This window comes from Drosophila gunungcola, unplaced genomic scaffold, assembly GCF_025200985.1.
Source record: "Drosophila gunungcola strain Sukarami unplaced genomic scaffold, Dgunungcola_SK_2 000001F, whole genome shotgun sequence".
In the NCBI taxonomy this organism is placed as follows: Eukaryota; Metazoa; Arthropoda; class Insecta; order Diptera; family Drosophilidae; genus Drosophila; species Drosophila gunungcola.
Window position 1 is genome coordinate 537,791 of NW_026453197.1, and position 13,343 is coordinate 551,133.

The 13,343-nt window shown below is 37.7% G+C and overlaps 5 protein-coding genes, 1 long non-coding RNA gene and 5 other non-coding genes across 11 annotated transcripts; 9 read left to right on the forward strand and 2 right to left on the reverse strand.

The window, feature by feature from the left end:
• Positions 1 to 532: 532 nt before the first annotated feature.
• On the forward strand, positions 533 to 1,322 carry LOC128263125 (uncharacterized). The gene is made up of 2 exons (XM_052997848.1): positions 533 to 645; positions 698 to 1,322. The coding sequence occupies exons 1-2, from the start codon at positions 603 to 605 to the stop codon at positions 1,126 to 1,128; spliced, it is 474 nt and encodes a 157-aa protein (XP_052853808.1). The 5' UTR covers positions 533 to 602; the 3' UTR covers positions 1,129 to 1,322.
• A 1,948-nt stretch (positions 1,323 to 3,270) lies between these two features.
• Positions 3,271 to 4,199, reverse strand: LOC128263124 (uncharacterized). The gene has a single exon (XM_052997847.1). The coding sequence runs from the start codon at positions 4,046 to 4,048 to the stop codon at positions 3,401 to 3,403; it is 648 nt and encodes a 215-aa protein (XP_052853807.1). The 5' UTR covers positions 4,049 to 4,199; the 3' UTR covers positions 3,271 to 3,400.
• Positions 4,200 to 4,600: 401 nt separating this feature from the next.
• On the reverse strand, positions 4,601 to 6,688 carry LOC128263121 (cryptochrome-2). The gene is made up of 2 exons (XM_052997844.1): positions 5,929 to 6,688; positions 4,601 to 5,868 (listed from the first exon to the last, which is right to left on the reverse strand). The coding sequence occupies exons 1-2, from the start codon at positions 6,593 to 6,595 to the stop codon at positions 4,916 to 4,918; spliced, it is 1,620 nt and encodes a 539-aa protein (XP_052853804.1). The 5' UTR covers positions 6,596 to 6,688; the 3' UTR covers positions 4,601 to 4,915.
• A 456-nt stretch (positions 6,689 to 7,144) lies between these two features.
• On the forward strand, positions 7,145 to 8,809 carry LOC128263122 (sperm-associated antigen 7). The gene is made up of 2 exons (XM_052997845.1): positions 7,145 to 7,276; positions 7,367 to 8,809. Exon 2 carries the CDS (start codon positions 7,452 to 7,454, stop codon positions 8,220 to 8,222), a length of 771 nt encoding a protein of 256 aa, XP_052853805.1. The 5' UTR covers positions 7,145 to 7,276; positions 7,367 to 7,451; the 3' UTR covers positions 8,223 to 8,809.
• A 398-nt stretch (positions 8,810 to 9,207) lies between these two features.
• On the forward strand, positions 9,208 to 9,282 carry LOC128263588 (small nucleolar RNA Me28S-Cm2645). The gene has a single exon (XR_008268456.1). It is a non-coding gene; the product is annotated as a small nucleolar RNA Me28S-Cm2645 (small nucleolar RNA).
• Positions 9,283 to 9,431: 149 nt separating this feature from the next.
• Positions 9,432 to 9,506, forward strand: LOC128263585 (small nucleolar RNA Me28S-Cm2645). Its single transcript, XR_008268453.1, has one exon. It is a non-coding gene; the product is annotated as a small nucleolar RNA Me28S-Cm2645 (small nucleolar RNA).
• A 121-nt stretch (positions 9,507 to 9,627) lies between these two features.
• Positions 9,628 to 10,957, forward strand: LOC128263128 (uncharacterized). The gene is made up of 3 exons (XR_008268408.1): positions 9,628 to 9,851; positions 10,024 to 10,078; positions 10,258 to 10,957. It is a non-coding gene; the product is annotated as an uncharacterized LOC128263128 (long non-coding RNA).
• LOC128263584 (small nucleolar RNA Me28S-Cm2645) lies at positions 9,650 to 9,725 on the forward strand. Its single transcript, XR_008268452.1, has one exon. It is a non-coding gene; the product is annotated as a small nucleolar RNA Me28S-Cm2645 (small nucleolar RNA).
• Positions 9,883 to 9,958, forward strand: LOC128263586 (small nucleolar RNA Me28S-Cm2645). The gene has a single exon (XR_008268454.1). It is a non-coding gene; the product is annotated as a small nucleolar RNA Me28S-Cm2645 (small nucleolar RNA).
• On the forward strand, positions 10,116 to 10,190 carry LOC128263583 (small nucleolar RNA Me28S-Cm2645). The gene has a single exon (XR_008268451.1). It is a non-coding gene; the product is annotated as a small nucleolar RNA Me28S-Cm2645 (small nucleolar RNA).
• A 699-nt stretch (positions 10,958 to 11,656) lies between the features above and the next one.
• On the forward strand, positions 11,657 to 13,323 carry LOC128263127 (uncharacterized). The gene is made up of 2 exons (XM_052997851.1): positions 11,657 to 11,924; positions 12,858 to 13,323. Exons 1-2 carry the CDS (start codon positions 11,715 to 11,717, stop codon positions 13,044 to 13,046), a joined length of 399 nt encoding a protein of 132 aa, XP_052853811.1. The 5' UTR covers positions 11,657 to 11,714; the 3' UTR covers positions 13,047 to 13,323.
• Positions 13,324 to 13,343: the final 20 nt, after the last annotated feature.

The window sequence follows — 13,343 nt, forward strand, 5'->3', positions numbered from 1 at the left end:
ACTATAATTCGCTTGAGAAAGGGAGGTAAACAATGCATTGCCCTTTACAAAGCGCAGCTAAGCGCACTCGAAGGCGCGTATAAGTTTTCCAATTCAAATAAACAGCACACAATACTGCGTAATTCCAGCGAATGTGGTCCGAAAAAGAGAAATCGAATCAAGAAGTCAAAACAAGATATTGATAATGATGATGATGATGATTATTATTAAAACAAAAACAATGCTTTTAATATATAAATAAAATGTATTATTTTTAAAAATTAAATACAAAACATATAATATCTGAAGCTGCATCCAATTTGGCAATAAATTGTAATCAAAATAGTTCCGTTACAACTCTTTAGTCGGATTGTTAAGTGAGGTCCAAGAAAATTAAACTGAATTGTATTCTCTTATTCACTTGTTCACTCGCTTGAAGAGATGGGTTTTTTTATTAACTTAATTTAAATCGAAGATATTTTTCTTTAAGGTAAATCAATAAATATTTAACTATTTTAAATTCCATTCATTAAATAGCATTTCAAATCGCATTGCTACACTCCATTAAACGGTCGGTTTACCTTATTAAATGTCAGTTTCAGTTGGCTGTTCAAATTAGCAATATGAAAATTATAGCAATATTTTTACTGGCAAATATTGGATGCAGTAAGTACAAAAACACTTCATTTTCAACTCAATGTAACAATATATCTAACAGTTCTAGGCAGAACAATTGAGCAACTAAATGCAAACGCAACCAAGCAACTAGAAAGTATTGTGGAAAAGTATAAATATTTAGCCACTGAAAACGCTGAATTATCGCAGTGGATTAAAAAACTTTTCAAAGCTAGCAAGGGGAATGCAATGCTAGACAAAATGAAGCTACATGCTCAATTTCTGCTCTATGATGAACGTCGCAAGTATGAGGAAGGTAGAATAAAAAGTCGCGTGAATGCGATTGATGATCTTATTAAAGACACTAAAATAAGTCAAAAGTGTCTAAAGTATTATCGAAGACAGAAAAAGTCTCTTCAAATGGCCTACAAGTTTTCAAATAAAACAAAACTGAGTAACATTTTGAAAAATTCGAAAACATGCGATGAAAAAGATGAAAGCAACGAAGAGAACGACGAATATAGTTATTATTAAGCCAACAGAGCTGCGAAAGTCACTTAGCAAATTTAACATGAAAACAATTTTGTTTTGTTCATGATGTTTGGTTTAGCAATTTTTGAGTTTTATTATATTCATCAAAATCGTTTCTATGATATTTATTCTTTCGCCTACTTATAATTGCTATTTTAAAAAAAATAAAATAAATGCTAGAAAGTACGTAAAAAACAAGAAGGAAAGCAAACTTCGGCAAGCCGAAGTTCATATACCCTTGCAGCTTTTGCATTAATTAAATACTTTTGAAAACATTTAAATTATGATTTACTTGAGTATGTGCTGAAAAACATTGAAACTATGATGATTTGCAGCTCAATTATTAGATAGTTATTTTATATATTTTTATTATTTCTATGGGAGCTATATGCTATAGACGTCCGATTTTGATAAAATTTATACCATAATTCTGAAATAGTTATAATTTTTTTTCATTTATTTTTCCGATTGTTCCTATGGGAGCTATATGCTAAAGTCGTCCGATTTTGATGAAATTTAAATCGGAAATATTTTACCATTACTATATGTCGAAGAACTAAACCAAAAATTAAAAAACAGCAAAGTTATAATTTTTTTCATTTATTTTTCCGATTGTTCCTATGGGAGCTTTATGCTATAGTCGTCCGATCCGGCTCGTTCCGACTTATATACTACCTGCAATAGAAAGACAACTTTTGGGAAAGTTTCATGCAGATAGCTTTAAAACTGAGAGACTAGTTTGCATATAAACGGACGGACAGACGGACAGACTGACAGACGGACAGACGGACGGACAGACGGACATGGCTAGATCGACTCTACTAGTGATGCTGATCAAGAATATATATCCTTTATAGGGTCGGAAACGTCTCCTTCACAGAGTTGCAAACTTCTGACTGAAATTATAATACCCTCTGCAAGGGTATAAAAATATATTTTTTTTCGTTCCCTGGATTTGTTTAATTTGTTTTAATCTAAATGGTTTAACTAAATTATTTAAAACATATATATAAAAAACACTTTAACGTTGTTCTGTCACTGTTTATATTGATTATAATATATATTATATATTTATATACATATATATATATATATATATATATATATATATATTGATTATAATCAATCTTGTTGACCGTTCCACAATTTCGCTGAGCTCCTGGTCATTTTTATTGCATTCCCATTGGGTTGACCGCACTTTAGCTTCATTTACAGTTATTTGCAATGTCCCACCTGCATGCACATTTTTACCGCCCACCAAAAACCATGCCCCCACCCCCGCACAGCCACGCCCCCACAGGCAAAACCGCAAATTCAATTTTGGTTTAGAGCCTACAAACATTTTGCAGCGTGTTTATGTCCGCTGCATTGTCACGAGTAGTTTTCTCTCCTTTCGACCGCTTTTAATGCAATTTATGGGAAGTGTTTGCCCCGGTTTCGGTTGCCATTGGCCACAAAACGATCTTTTGTGATATGGAGAGCAGACTGGGTTAAAATAGTGGTCGTGGTCAATAGTTGGATTTTCATTTAAGCATGACCGAGCGCCAGCTGACAGTTCTTAGTGGCCAAGTCCACATCAATTCCGGCCAGGATAATAACCATCAATTGAACTCGGAAAATTTAGCATATTGCTATTATGTGTCCGTATGCTTGCACTTGCAACTGGCTCTGGTATTCGTCTGGATTTTGTAGTAGTGAAGTGCTCCTTTGTTTATGACATTTATTTATAAAGTTTTCATTTGGCTAATTTAGTTAATTGTTGGGTACGTGACAGAAATATTAAATCAAGTAGGCTCGTCGTTCCCGTTCCACCTAAACTAAAAGACCACTTATACATTGTAAGCCAGTGAAATACAGCCGAATTTCCACAGCTAAGTCTTTTTAAATCATTATTTTAATTACTTTTATTAACGGTATATATTAACATATTCGCTCTTACAATTGATTTACTTTTTTGTAAGAGTATTAAATATATTGAGCAGAGAGAATAGTGTATGTCTATATTCCTATATTTTATGTTAAATTAACCATTTGAAAACATATGCAAGTTAAACATAAAAAAAACTACATTCAGGCCTGCTAGCCTACTCAAAACCATTTATATTATTAAATTTAAATTAGAAATACAAGGGAATACAATCAAAGGATCATTCAATATAGCAGGGCCGACTTTATTACAAAAATTGGAAAAGTTATACGCGGACTTCGTCCAGTAAGTCGGTCCAGGCGAATTTGGAAATAATTAGATAGGGCAAACACAAACACGGTTCGTCTACTACTTGTCGTACCGCACGAGACGAATGTCGTCTCCGAGCTCCTGGAGGTCCTGGGAGTCGCGACGGAAGCGATAGGTGCCCACATCCTGGTAGGCCGTCTCCGGCAGCTTCACCTTGATGCCCTTGTACTCCGTCTGACCCTCCCTGATCTCCGGCACCCGCAGAGCCATCTCGGCCTTGTACTCGTCGTCGTTGCCAATGTCCACGTCCTTGCTGTTCTTCTGCACGGTGGGATCCTCATCGTCCTGATTCCAGCCATCGATCTCGATGGGCACAATGGGATTGCCGTCCACGTCCAGAACGGAACTGGGTGTACCGGTTGGCAGGATTTCCACGTTGGCCGCGGGCACAGGTTCCTCTGCAGGTGTTGATTCAGCGACATCCGTGCCGACTGGTTGCATTGGCTCCTGGAAATGGGGACGGTCCATCGACGTTAACGAATTGACGAAATTACGGTTGAACTCTACGTCATTCTTCGCCATATTATTCATATCAATATCAACGACGGTCACGCCATCGACGTTCCTGGGACGACTGAAGGTGAGGCACGTGCGACCAGTGGACATATTGGAGCGCGAGGTCAAGCGGGAAACGAAAATCCGCTGCAGCGCCAGCTTGTTCCTCAACACCAACAAGTTGCGAAACATGGTTTTTGTCGGTTAGTTCAAGTTTGGGAATTAGATAGGTCTCTATCACACCAAAATTATAAATTAAAATTTTTTAAAAATTATGTTTTTTACAAAGAAAAGGTTGAAGGTTTTAAGCTGCCGAAATTTTTGATATGACTGAAGTTCACAACTTGGCTCAACAACTGACAGAGCTCGATTGGGTCAGAACTGAAATTCAAGGCCAAATTGTTTTTGAAAATGTTCATTTGGACTACAGTGGAATTGATTTAAAAAAATAGTGTTTGACACTTTCAACTTTTAAGACACCAAATGAAATATATTTATTGGGGATGGGTTTTTTTAAAAGTATAATTTTTGTTTTGTTTTGTAAAAAACATTATATATTTATAGATGCTAATATACAAGCTAAATAAATAAAATTTAATAAAAGTTCTGTTTTTTTATGGTTTCTAAGAAATTTAAAATTATTAAAATTAAGTAAAAGTAACACGTTTTAACGTGTGGCCCTAATAACCTTCTGCCATTTAATATATTTAATTCAATAACTAGATAGGTCCAAAATTAATTTATTTAAAACTCATCCGGCTTTGAATACATACTATAGTTTGATTTAAAGTATTTTACTTTTTATAAGGATCAACTACTATTTAGTATTTATTTCCATTATGTTAACATTATATTTTAAGTCAAACTAATTGTCGTACTATATCTAGCTTGCTTTTACAAAAACCCCTTACGTTGCCTGTAGATTCAGCAGGGAATAACATGCAAAATATAGACTAATACCTAAAGTATTATTTTAAATGGTGTTCAACTTTAACGTCATACTAACAAATTCTATAAATGAATGTACCTTTCTCTTAAGGTAGTATATATATTTTAATTTTAACGTTTTCGCTTGGGGGCATTTTCGACTGCCTTTCGCGCCTTCCGCTTGCCTGAAGTGGAGGTTTCGGGTTTCTCCTCGAAGGACGCCTCCTCCTTGCCCGTTCGCACCTCGCGATTCACCTTGTAGGCGGCACCCATCCGCTTGATGTTCTCCTTGTGCACGATTTCGTGTTTAACAATGCGGTGGGGATAGTCTGTGCCCAGGACGCAACCGTATGCACGCTGATCCGCCAGAGATGCCTTCCAGGGCTCGTAAATACAGCCAGCTGGATATTTAGAGAGTTCCGGCACATACTTCCTGATGTAGTGCCCCTGGGGATCCGTTTTCTTGCCAAACGCCACGGGGCTATAGACGCGAAAGTACTGATGGAAGAAGGCCGAAGCAGAGAGCCACATCCAGTTGCCAGCGTTCAGTGCCCAATCCTGATCCAGCAGCAGCTGCTCGAACACCCGCTGCCCCTCCTCCCAGCTGATCCACAGATCTCCGCGGGTGAGAAAACAGGCCACCGCATGCCGGGCCAGATGATGGATCCAGCCCTCCTGGCGCAACTGTCGCATGATGGCATCGATGAAGGGGTAACCGGTGCGTCCGTGAGTCCAGGCCTTCAGGTGATTGGGCTGCTCCTGCCAGGGAATCTGCAGACAGTAGACATTGCCCAACATACGATCGAAATTGGGTTCAGCTGCCGCCACTGTGTAGTAGAATTCCCTCCACATGAGTTGCCCAACTAGCGAAACAGGAGGCTGTGAGTGCTTTGTCTGCCGCTTGAGAATCTCCTTAAGCCTTTGATGAAACAACCGCGCACTGAGGCATCCAAATTTGAGGTAAGGACTCAGTACAGTAGTGCTGGGCTCCAGGGAATTCGGTGCCGTGTTGGGCTTCTCAAAGCGGGCCACCCAAAGTTCATCGCTCAAGGATTCATCCATGCGGCGCAGGGCTTCTGTTTCACCTGGTTGATTAAAAATTAGGTTATAAATTTCAAAAATAAACTCCATATAAACATAGTCACCCCCGGGAAACTTATTGGGTCCCAGTTCCTCTGGTCGCTTGACCAATTGTTCCATAGTAGGACATTCGTATGCCGTTGAATCCTCCTGCTCCACTTCATCATTGGTTGGCTCATTTATAATCTTCAACTTCTCTGGAACTCCTAGAACCTTGGGTATTTTTAGTTGCTCCACAATGCCCAGAAACTTTTGATAGGTAATTGGTGCCTTGCCAAGGTTTCTGGCTATGACCAACTCCGGATTGTAAATCGTGTGGGAGCAGTGGGTTTCCACCTTGACACCCGCGGACTTGGCCAGCTTTTGAACGGCCTCATCTCTGGCCAAGGAGTATGGTTCGATATCCGTTTCAAAAGTCAGGAGTTCCACGCGCCAGCTCTTAAAGATCCGGGGGAAAACTTCAGCGGGCTTGCCGCGCACCACGAACAGACGGGAATCGAGTTTCCTTAGCTGCTGATCCAAATCACTTAGCGTTTGCTGCAGGAATCGCCAGCGATTGGCGCCCACCTGCATCCAATCCAGGATGCCAGGATCCAGAATGAAAATAGGGCGGACGAAAAATGTACCAGGCGCAGCGTTGGCAGCTGCAAAAATCTGCGATAAAGCGGGATTGTCGTGGACCCGGAGTCCTTTGCGGAACCAGTGTACCAATGTGGATCGCTCTGCACCCATTGCAGCACGTGTATGCAATTTAAAACGGTATTTATTGAGGTTTAACGCGGAATATGTTTTTCAAATACAAAAGCGCCTCAAAAGATCTGCCAACTCTTTTTCACGTACTCATTTACACTGCGCTGCAAAAGAAAGCATTTACAGAAGCTCGAAAACCGTTTAACTTGTGTTTTATCTTGCAGTTTTCCAAACATAGTGTATGTTTTCATTAAATCTAAAAATAAAGCATTATAGATTTCTCAAAATTTTTAAATTTGGTAGATCATTTAAAGAAATGTTTATTATGAACGAAATCATATCTTTTTCTAAAATCAATTTGTAATTTGTTTCTTTATTAGTAAATTTTTAATTAATAAAAATTTTTTTACAGTTAAATATATTAATATACTTACTTACACAATTTTAAAAATCAAATATATTTTATTCTAAATATTTTCAAATGTAATGTACGAACTTAAATCCTGCCGCTAAGTGTAATCAGCTGTTGGGAAATTTAAAAATACTAAAATACAGCAATTACGACCGAGTTGGCATCCACTATTTTCGGTATTTTTCGCAGAGTATATTTTGGTGCACAAGCACCGGTTACCAATATAATTATAATTACATTTGCTCGAATAAAACAAGCAAATCGACGGCAATCAAACACCCAAACGGGCTAATAATAACCGCCAGAGAGTGGTAAGTCTCCCAGAAAACCGCCCCCAAAGAGAGAACCACCCAATTAACTGAGATTCCCTCGCACACTTCTTTCTTTCGATGGCATCGCAGGCGCACATCCGCCAATTGATCAAAACAACTACGAGTGAGGAGAGCAGAAAATACGGCGGAAAAGCGAGAAAAACACGGCGGGAAAATGGACCTGCTCGACACGATACTCAATGCCATGGATGCACCGCCTGCCAACAACGAGCAGCAAAAGACGCTGATCAAGAAACAGCGCGAATTGATGGAACGGATGCAGAACAAACAGAAGGAGGAGCTCCTCCGATTCCGGAAGTATGTGGACGAACGGATGGGCCGATTCGCCAAGGACGACAGACAGTACATCGAGTTCCAGCCGCTGGACAAGGTGCACCGCTCGGTGATACACGAGATAGCCGAAAACGGAGGTTTCATTGCCATGAGCTTTGGTCGCGAGGATGTGGATCGGCATTCGGTGGTATACAAAAAGGAGCATGCTCCTGGGGAGGATGAGGTCACGGCCAGACGAAATGGTGACGGCTGGAATCCAGAGATAGCCAAGGAGTACGCAGAGCGACGGCGGGAGCGACTGGCGCAGGAGCAGAGCGACAAGGAAGCCTCCACTTCCGAGGCGTCGGCGAACTGTACATCCTCATCCACAGCCGGAGATCCGGACTCCAGTGAAGTCAAGCCCACAACTAACTATAAGGCCAAGTATGCCCACCTCATCGGAGAGTCAGCAGCATTGCAGGCGGCTCGCAAGACGGAGACCAACCAAAGCTATGGATTTGTCCCCAGTAAGAACAAGAAGGACATGCGCTCCATCGAACAAACGCTGGCCGACATCCAGGCCAAGAAGCGTCTGCGACTGGCGCAGCAACAGGAACTGGAGCAGGAGCAGCAGGCGCCGGAGGCAACATCCACATCCACAGGGGACCCATGATGAGTCGTCTGGTGGGACACGCTTAGTATACAGATAGCTCACTTAACGCAAGACTGTCTTAACCCAAAAAATATGATTATACTCTGTAAGGGCTCCTTAAATTTATAACCATAAATGGAGAATCAGCCATTCTTGTCTTGTTCCCAATTCCTATTTGATTATATTGGACGCAAAAGGAAACGATCAAATTTTATTTTAACAAACTAAATTGCTGCCAAAATTTGTATTAAATTTTAGAACTTATAAGATCTGTGTTCCCACACTTACATTAATCTTATGTACAAATGGGAAAAAGACATGACTATCATCTCTCATTTAGGGTATCATAATCCCCGCAAAAATGCCCTATTTTTCGAGTTAGGACAGCCTTGTATCGAGTGAGATTAGTTTTGTTGATTCAGATTAGTCACATGCAAGGTCATTGGCTGCCATGTAAATCATAAGTAAATAAGCAATTTAATTTGTTGGCCAATTAGGATGCGAGAGTTAGAAGTGTTTAGAACAAATTAGGTATCCGAAACGGCGTCCGAATCGCAATATCTATTTATATAATAAAAATATAGAAAGAACCGACAGATTCAAATTAATCTTGAAAACGGGGCGCCACTCGGAAGGCACCAAAAAATCCCGAATATTTCGAGTTTGGTATTTTATTTTAAGTGATTTTACGACACACAAGAGCAGTCACAGTTTAAAGCATATGGCGGAAATCACACCACGTGTTGCTGAGCAATGGAAAAGAAAATTAAAATAAGCATGTTTTCAAAAAGGCAAAACCTGGAAATATTTACCAATTCCATTGGGAAATTTATCCTTAACAGCTGAAAGTTTAAAAAATCCCTGAAAGATGTACGGATTTGGAAACATAACATAATCTATTGGGCATCGTGGCAACTTCGACCCAATGAGTCTCATTTAGAGACTTCTCAGTACGACCTGGGTATCGCTTGTACGGTAAGTTATATTTTTATTAAATAATATTTTCACCAACATGATGAGACCTTATGATAGGGACATCTGATGTCTATGACTGATTTATCTTGATAGTAGAACTGATTAAAAAATAATATGTCATAGGTGTTGTTTTATGTAAAATCATACTAATTATTACATTCTTATTTTAGATGAAATTGCTGTTTCCTGTCCCAAGAAGCTTCAAATAAGATGTTTTTTATAAGTAAGTATTATTTATAATACCTAAACCTACGTTTTTTTATGATGAGATCTTACGATAGGGACATCTGATGTCTATGATTGATTTATCTTGATAGTAGAACTGATTTTACAAAAATATTAGGGCAATGCTTATTATTATCTTAAAGGTTACTAATTATTTAATCTTTCAGCAGATTTAAACGAGGATATCTTTTGGGACAAGCAGAAAACGGTCCTAAATGTAAGTACAATTTATAATACTTTAAGACAAGTTTTCAATGATGAGATCTTACGATAGGGACATCTGATGTCTATGACTGATTTATCTTGATAGTAGAACTGATTATACCATTTCAAAGGTCTTCTGCAAACTCCTATTTTAGAAGATACTCCAATAATTCTTAATCTATTGTTATTTCAGAGAAACTGGACATTTCTAATAGAATGACTACAAAAAGAGGATTTTCAAACATTGTAAGTATTATATGTGGTACGGAAACTCTCAATTTTTATGATGAGACTTTATGATAGGGACATCTGATGTCTATGACTGATTTATCTTGATAGTAGAACTGATTAGTAAATTTATATGTTTTATTTTTTTTTATCACTCGATGTGCTAACTGCGATGTTTTTAATTTTTCAGGTTTATTCTTTCAAATAAGACCCCTGACCACTGTCTTAGATTGTCCATTTGCCTTGTAAGTATAAACCTTTTTGTTAAAACTGATTTTACATATAATAATGATGAGATCTAATGATAGGGACATCTGATGTCTGTGATTGATTTATCTTGATAGTAGAACTGATTATTAAAATATATTTTCCATCCTTTTTTTTAATGCTTGTATATTGATCAAGAATATTTTTAATTTTCCAGGGTTGTACGATGAGGAAAAAAGGATCTTCTGACGATTTTATTGCTTAAAATCAAAATTTTATTTAATTACCGTTAATAAATAAACTAAATTTACTCTAAAAAATATTGTTTTAATGCAAATAAATTTTCTTAAAATACAAATTTATCGAAGCTTACAGATGGAATAAATTATGTGATATGAATCAAATTGTTTCGACCTTATAAACAAAACAGGGTTGTATAATTGGGTCAAAGTCAAGTAATAAAAACTAGTCTTTCCAAAAACTAGAACTTATATTTCCAAAACAATAAACAATTTTCCAAAATATTACAATATATTTAAGATATTGAAACGAAGTATGAGCGACTTTTTGTTCTGTTTATTTTACTCGTACTTCCGGCTGAGTACTAATACTCATTAAGAGAATGCTACCGGTGTTGGCGGATTACGGATCTCCAAATGATATGTTTCAACAGGGTCTGGGATGGTTTCTTTTTTCGAATATATTGTCAAACTTTGTCATGTGCATACTAGTTGATCCGGCCATCGATTCGAAGCGAATGCGAAATCAATTGCAAAGCACAGTAAGGACTGGCACAGGTGCGACGAGTGCATGATTTGGGATCCACCTGGATCAAAGCACTGGAAGTCTTGCGATATTTGTGTCCTAAAGCGAGATCATGTATCTTTTCCGGTTGCTGCATCGGCCATGAAAACTGTAGACCCTTCTTTTTTTCGTGATATAGTTGTTTGTTAGCTGTCTCATTTCTGTAACATCTGCTAGTATCTTCGGTTATGATCTACATAGAGACAGTTATAAATTTAGTTTTATGCCAGTTTCCATACCAAATTTGTATGAAAAAATCCAACATTAACGGATCTCATCTTCATGTTAATATTTATCAAAATGATCCATCTAAAGATCCCTGACAAACTGGAGCAGCGATCGGTCTTCGGAAAACTAAATTAAAAGATAACTGGACAGTTTCGCTATTTTCAAATTGGTTTTTCGGAAATTATTTAAATTTTTATTAAAAGTCTTTTAAAAAGATAATAATTTCGGAACCCACATTTTCCTAAACATGTTCAAACTGCATCTGTTTACCCGAAGTCAAAGTTAAAAAATTACATTGCTAATAAATAAATCAGAAGGGTACTTGTTTTCTTGTGATTTTTTCAAATCTACAAAAGATTACTTAAATTAAATTACAGCACAAGATTAAGTGCATTTATTTTTTTTACAACCTATATTATTTTATAATATATTTTCTAATATTCCCAAATTTATGAAGACTAATGGCTCTTAATGGCATTTTCTTTAAAATTTAATTTATTTAGTGTTTACTGTACTCGTTTATTTTCCCCAGGTTGGCAGCTTTACTGCCAGCTGTTTTTTTGATAACATTGAAATGCATTGAAAACGCCGCCTTATTTTTGTGTAATTAGCAGCCGGTCAAGTTCGGCGAGTAGATCAAATATGCAGCCCACCAAAACGGATTCGCGTCGTCGTCTTAATGCGGGGAGCTCGAATTCCCCGCCAGCAGTCTCTGGGGAAGGGGAATACATCAAGGTGGTGGAGTCCCAGTGCGAGACCGACGGATTCGTCAACGAACAGTGGACGGAGCCAGCGGTTCCAGTGCCCTGGAAAACCATTGTCATTATCCTTCTGCTTTTTATCGGTGGGATTGTGAGTATTCTCCATACATACATATGTGTACATAGTGGGTACATATATGCAAGTTCGTGTTTGAAATCTGCATCAGAATCCTTTCTTGGAATAATTATTGTTATTATTACTCATATGTATGTGTAATATGTACTACCTCATTTAAGCTTCAGTGTATTATAGTATAGTATTTTGGCCAGTAAACATTTTAAAATCGGTTGATTTTCTCAAGTTATTTTCACTTCATTGAAATATAAAGTAACATTTTCATATTCTTATACTTCTAAATGAAACTAAACTTTTTTTAATAAATAATTGTTATTTTTATACCCTTGCGGAGGGTATTATAATTGCAGTCAAAAGTTTGCAACGCAGGGAAGTAGAAACAAATTTCGACCCTATAAACTTTATCAGCATCACTAGGGGAGCCAATCTAGCCATTTCCGTCTGTCCGTCCGTCCGTTTCTACGCAAACTATACTCTAAGTTTTAAAGCTATCTGCATAAAACATTTCCAAAAGTTGTCTTTTTATTGCAGGTAGTACAGCGGTCAGAACGAGCCAAATGAACCATCGGACAAATGAATACAAAAAATATATATAACCTAGCAATTTATTTTTAATTCCCTTAAATATAGTACTGGTTAAATATTTTTGTTTAAATCGGCCGACAATATCATACATCCGCTTTCAGTTCTGACCGCAATTTAAACCAGTCTTGGGTGTTTTATATGTACATATATATCTTTCATATGATCCTTCTAAAAAAAACTATGATGAAAGTTAACCATATGAGAAACTTACTGATCCCTGAACTCGTTTTCTTTAGATATTATTTTACAATAAACATTATTTCATACGAAAAACTATATCCTACCTTTGAATTATAGGTTGGGGTAGACCCTCTACAAATTCAAATACTTACTAATCCTCCATTCTGATTTCTTTGTCTGTAGATCTGCATTGCCTTTGCCACTCTGAACTGGCTGACGGACACGAGCCGGGAGCGATCGGATCGTGTGTGGGCGCTGAGCATTATCGGAGCACTGACCTTCATCCCGGGCAGCTACTACGTGTACGTGCTCTCCTCCATTCTGCTCAACCGAAACGGTTTCACCATGGACGAGATCCGGAGACTCGGTTGAGAATGAGAACGGGAGATCAAATTCCATGTTTCGTCAAATAGATTTTATTGCGTTTACACTACAGTTACTCACACAATTCATTGGCATAATTTCTTTAGCAACAATATTAATTTGTAGTTCATAATGATACATGTGTGTATTGCCCCGGTAATTGTATAAAAATATTTTGTAAATACGAGTTTGTTATCAAAATGTATAATGCTTGGCGTGGCTTTTAGTGCGCGGAACATTTGCTATCTATATAAATACACCACGGCGTAACGCTTGTTTAAATATGTATATGTTTTACAGGCATGG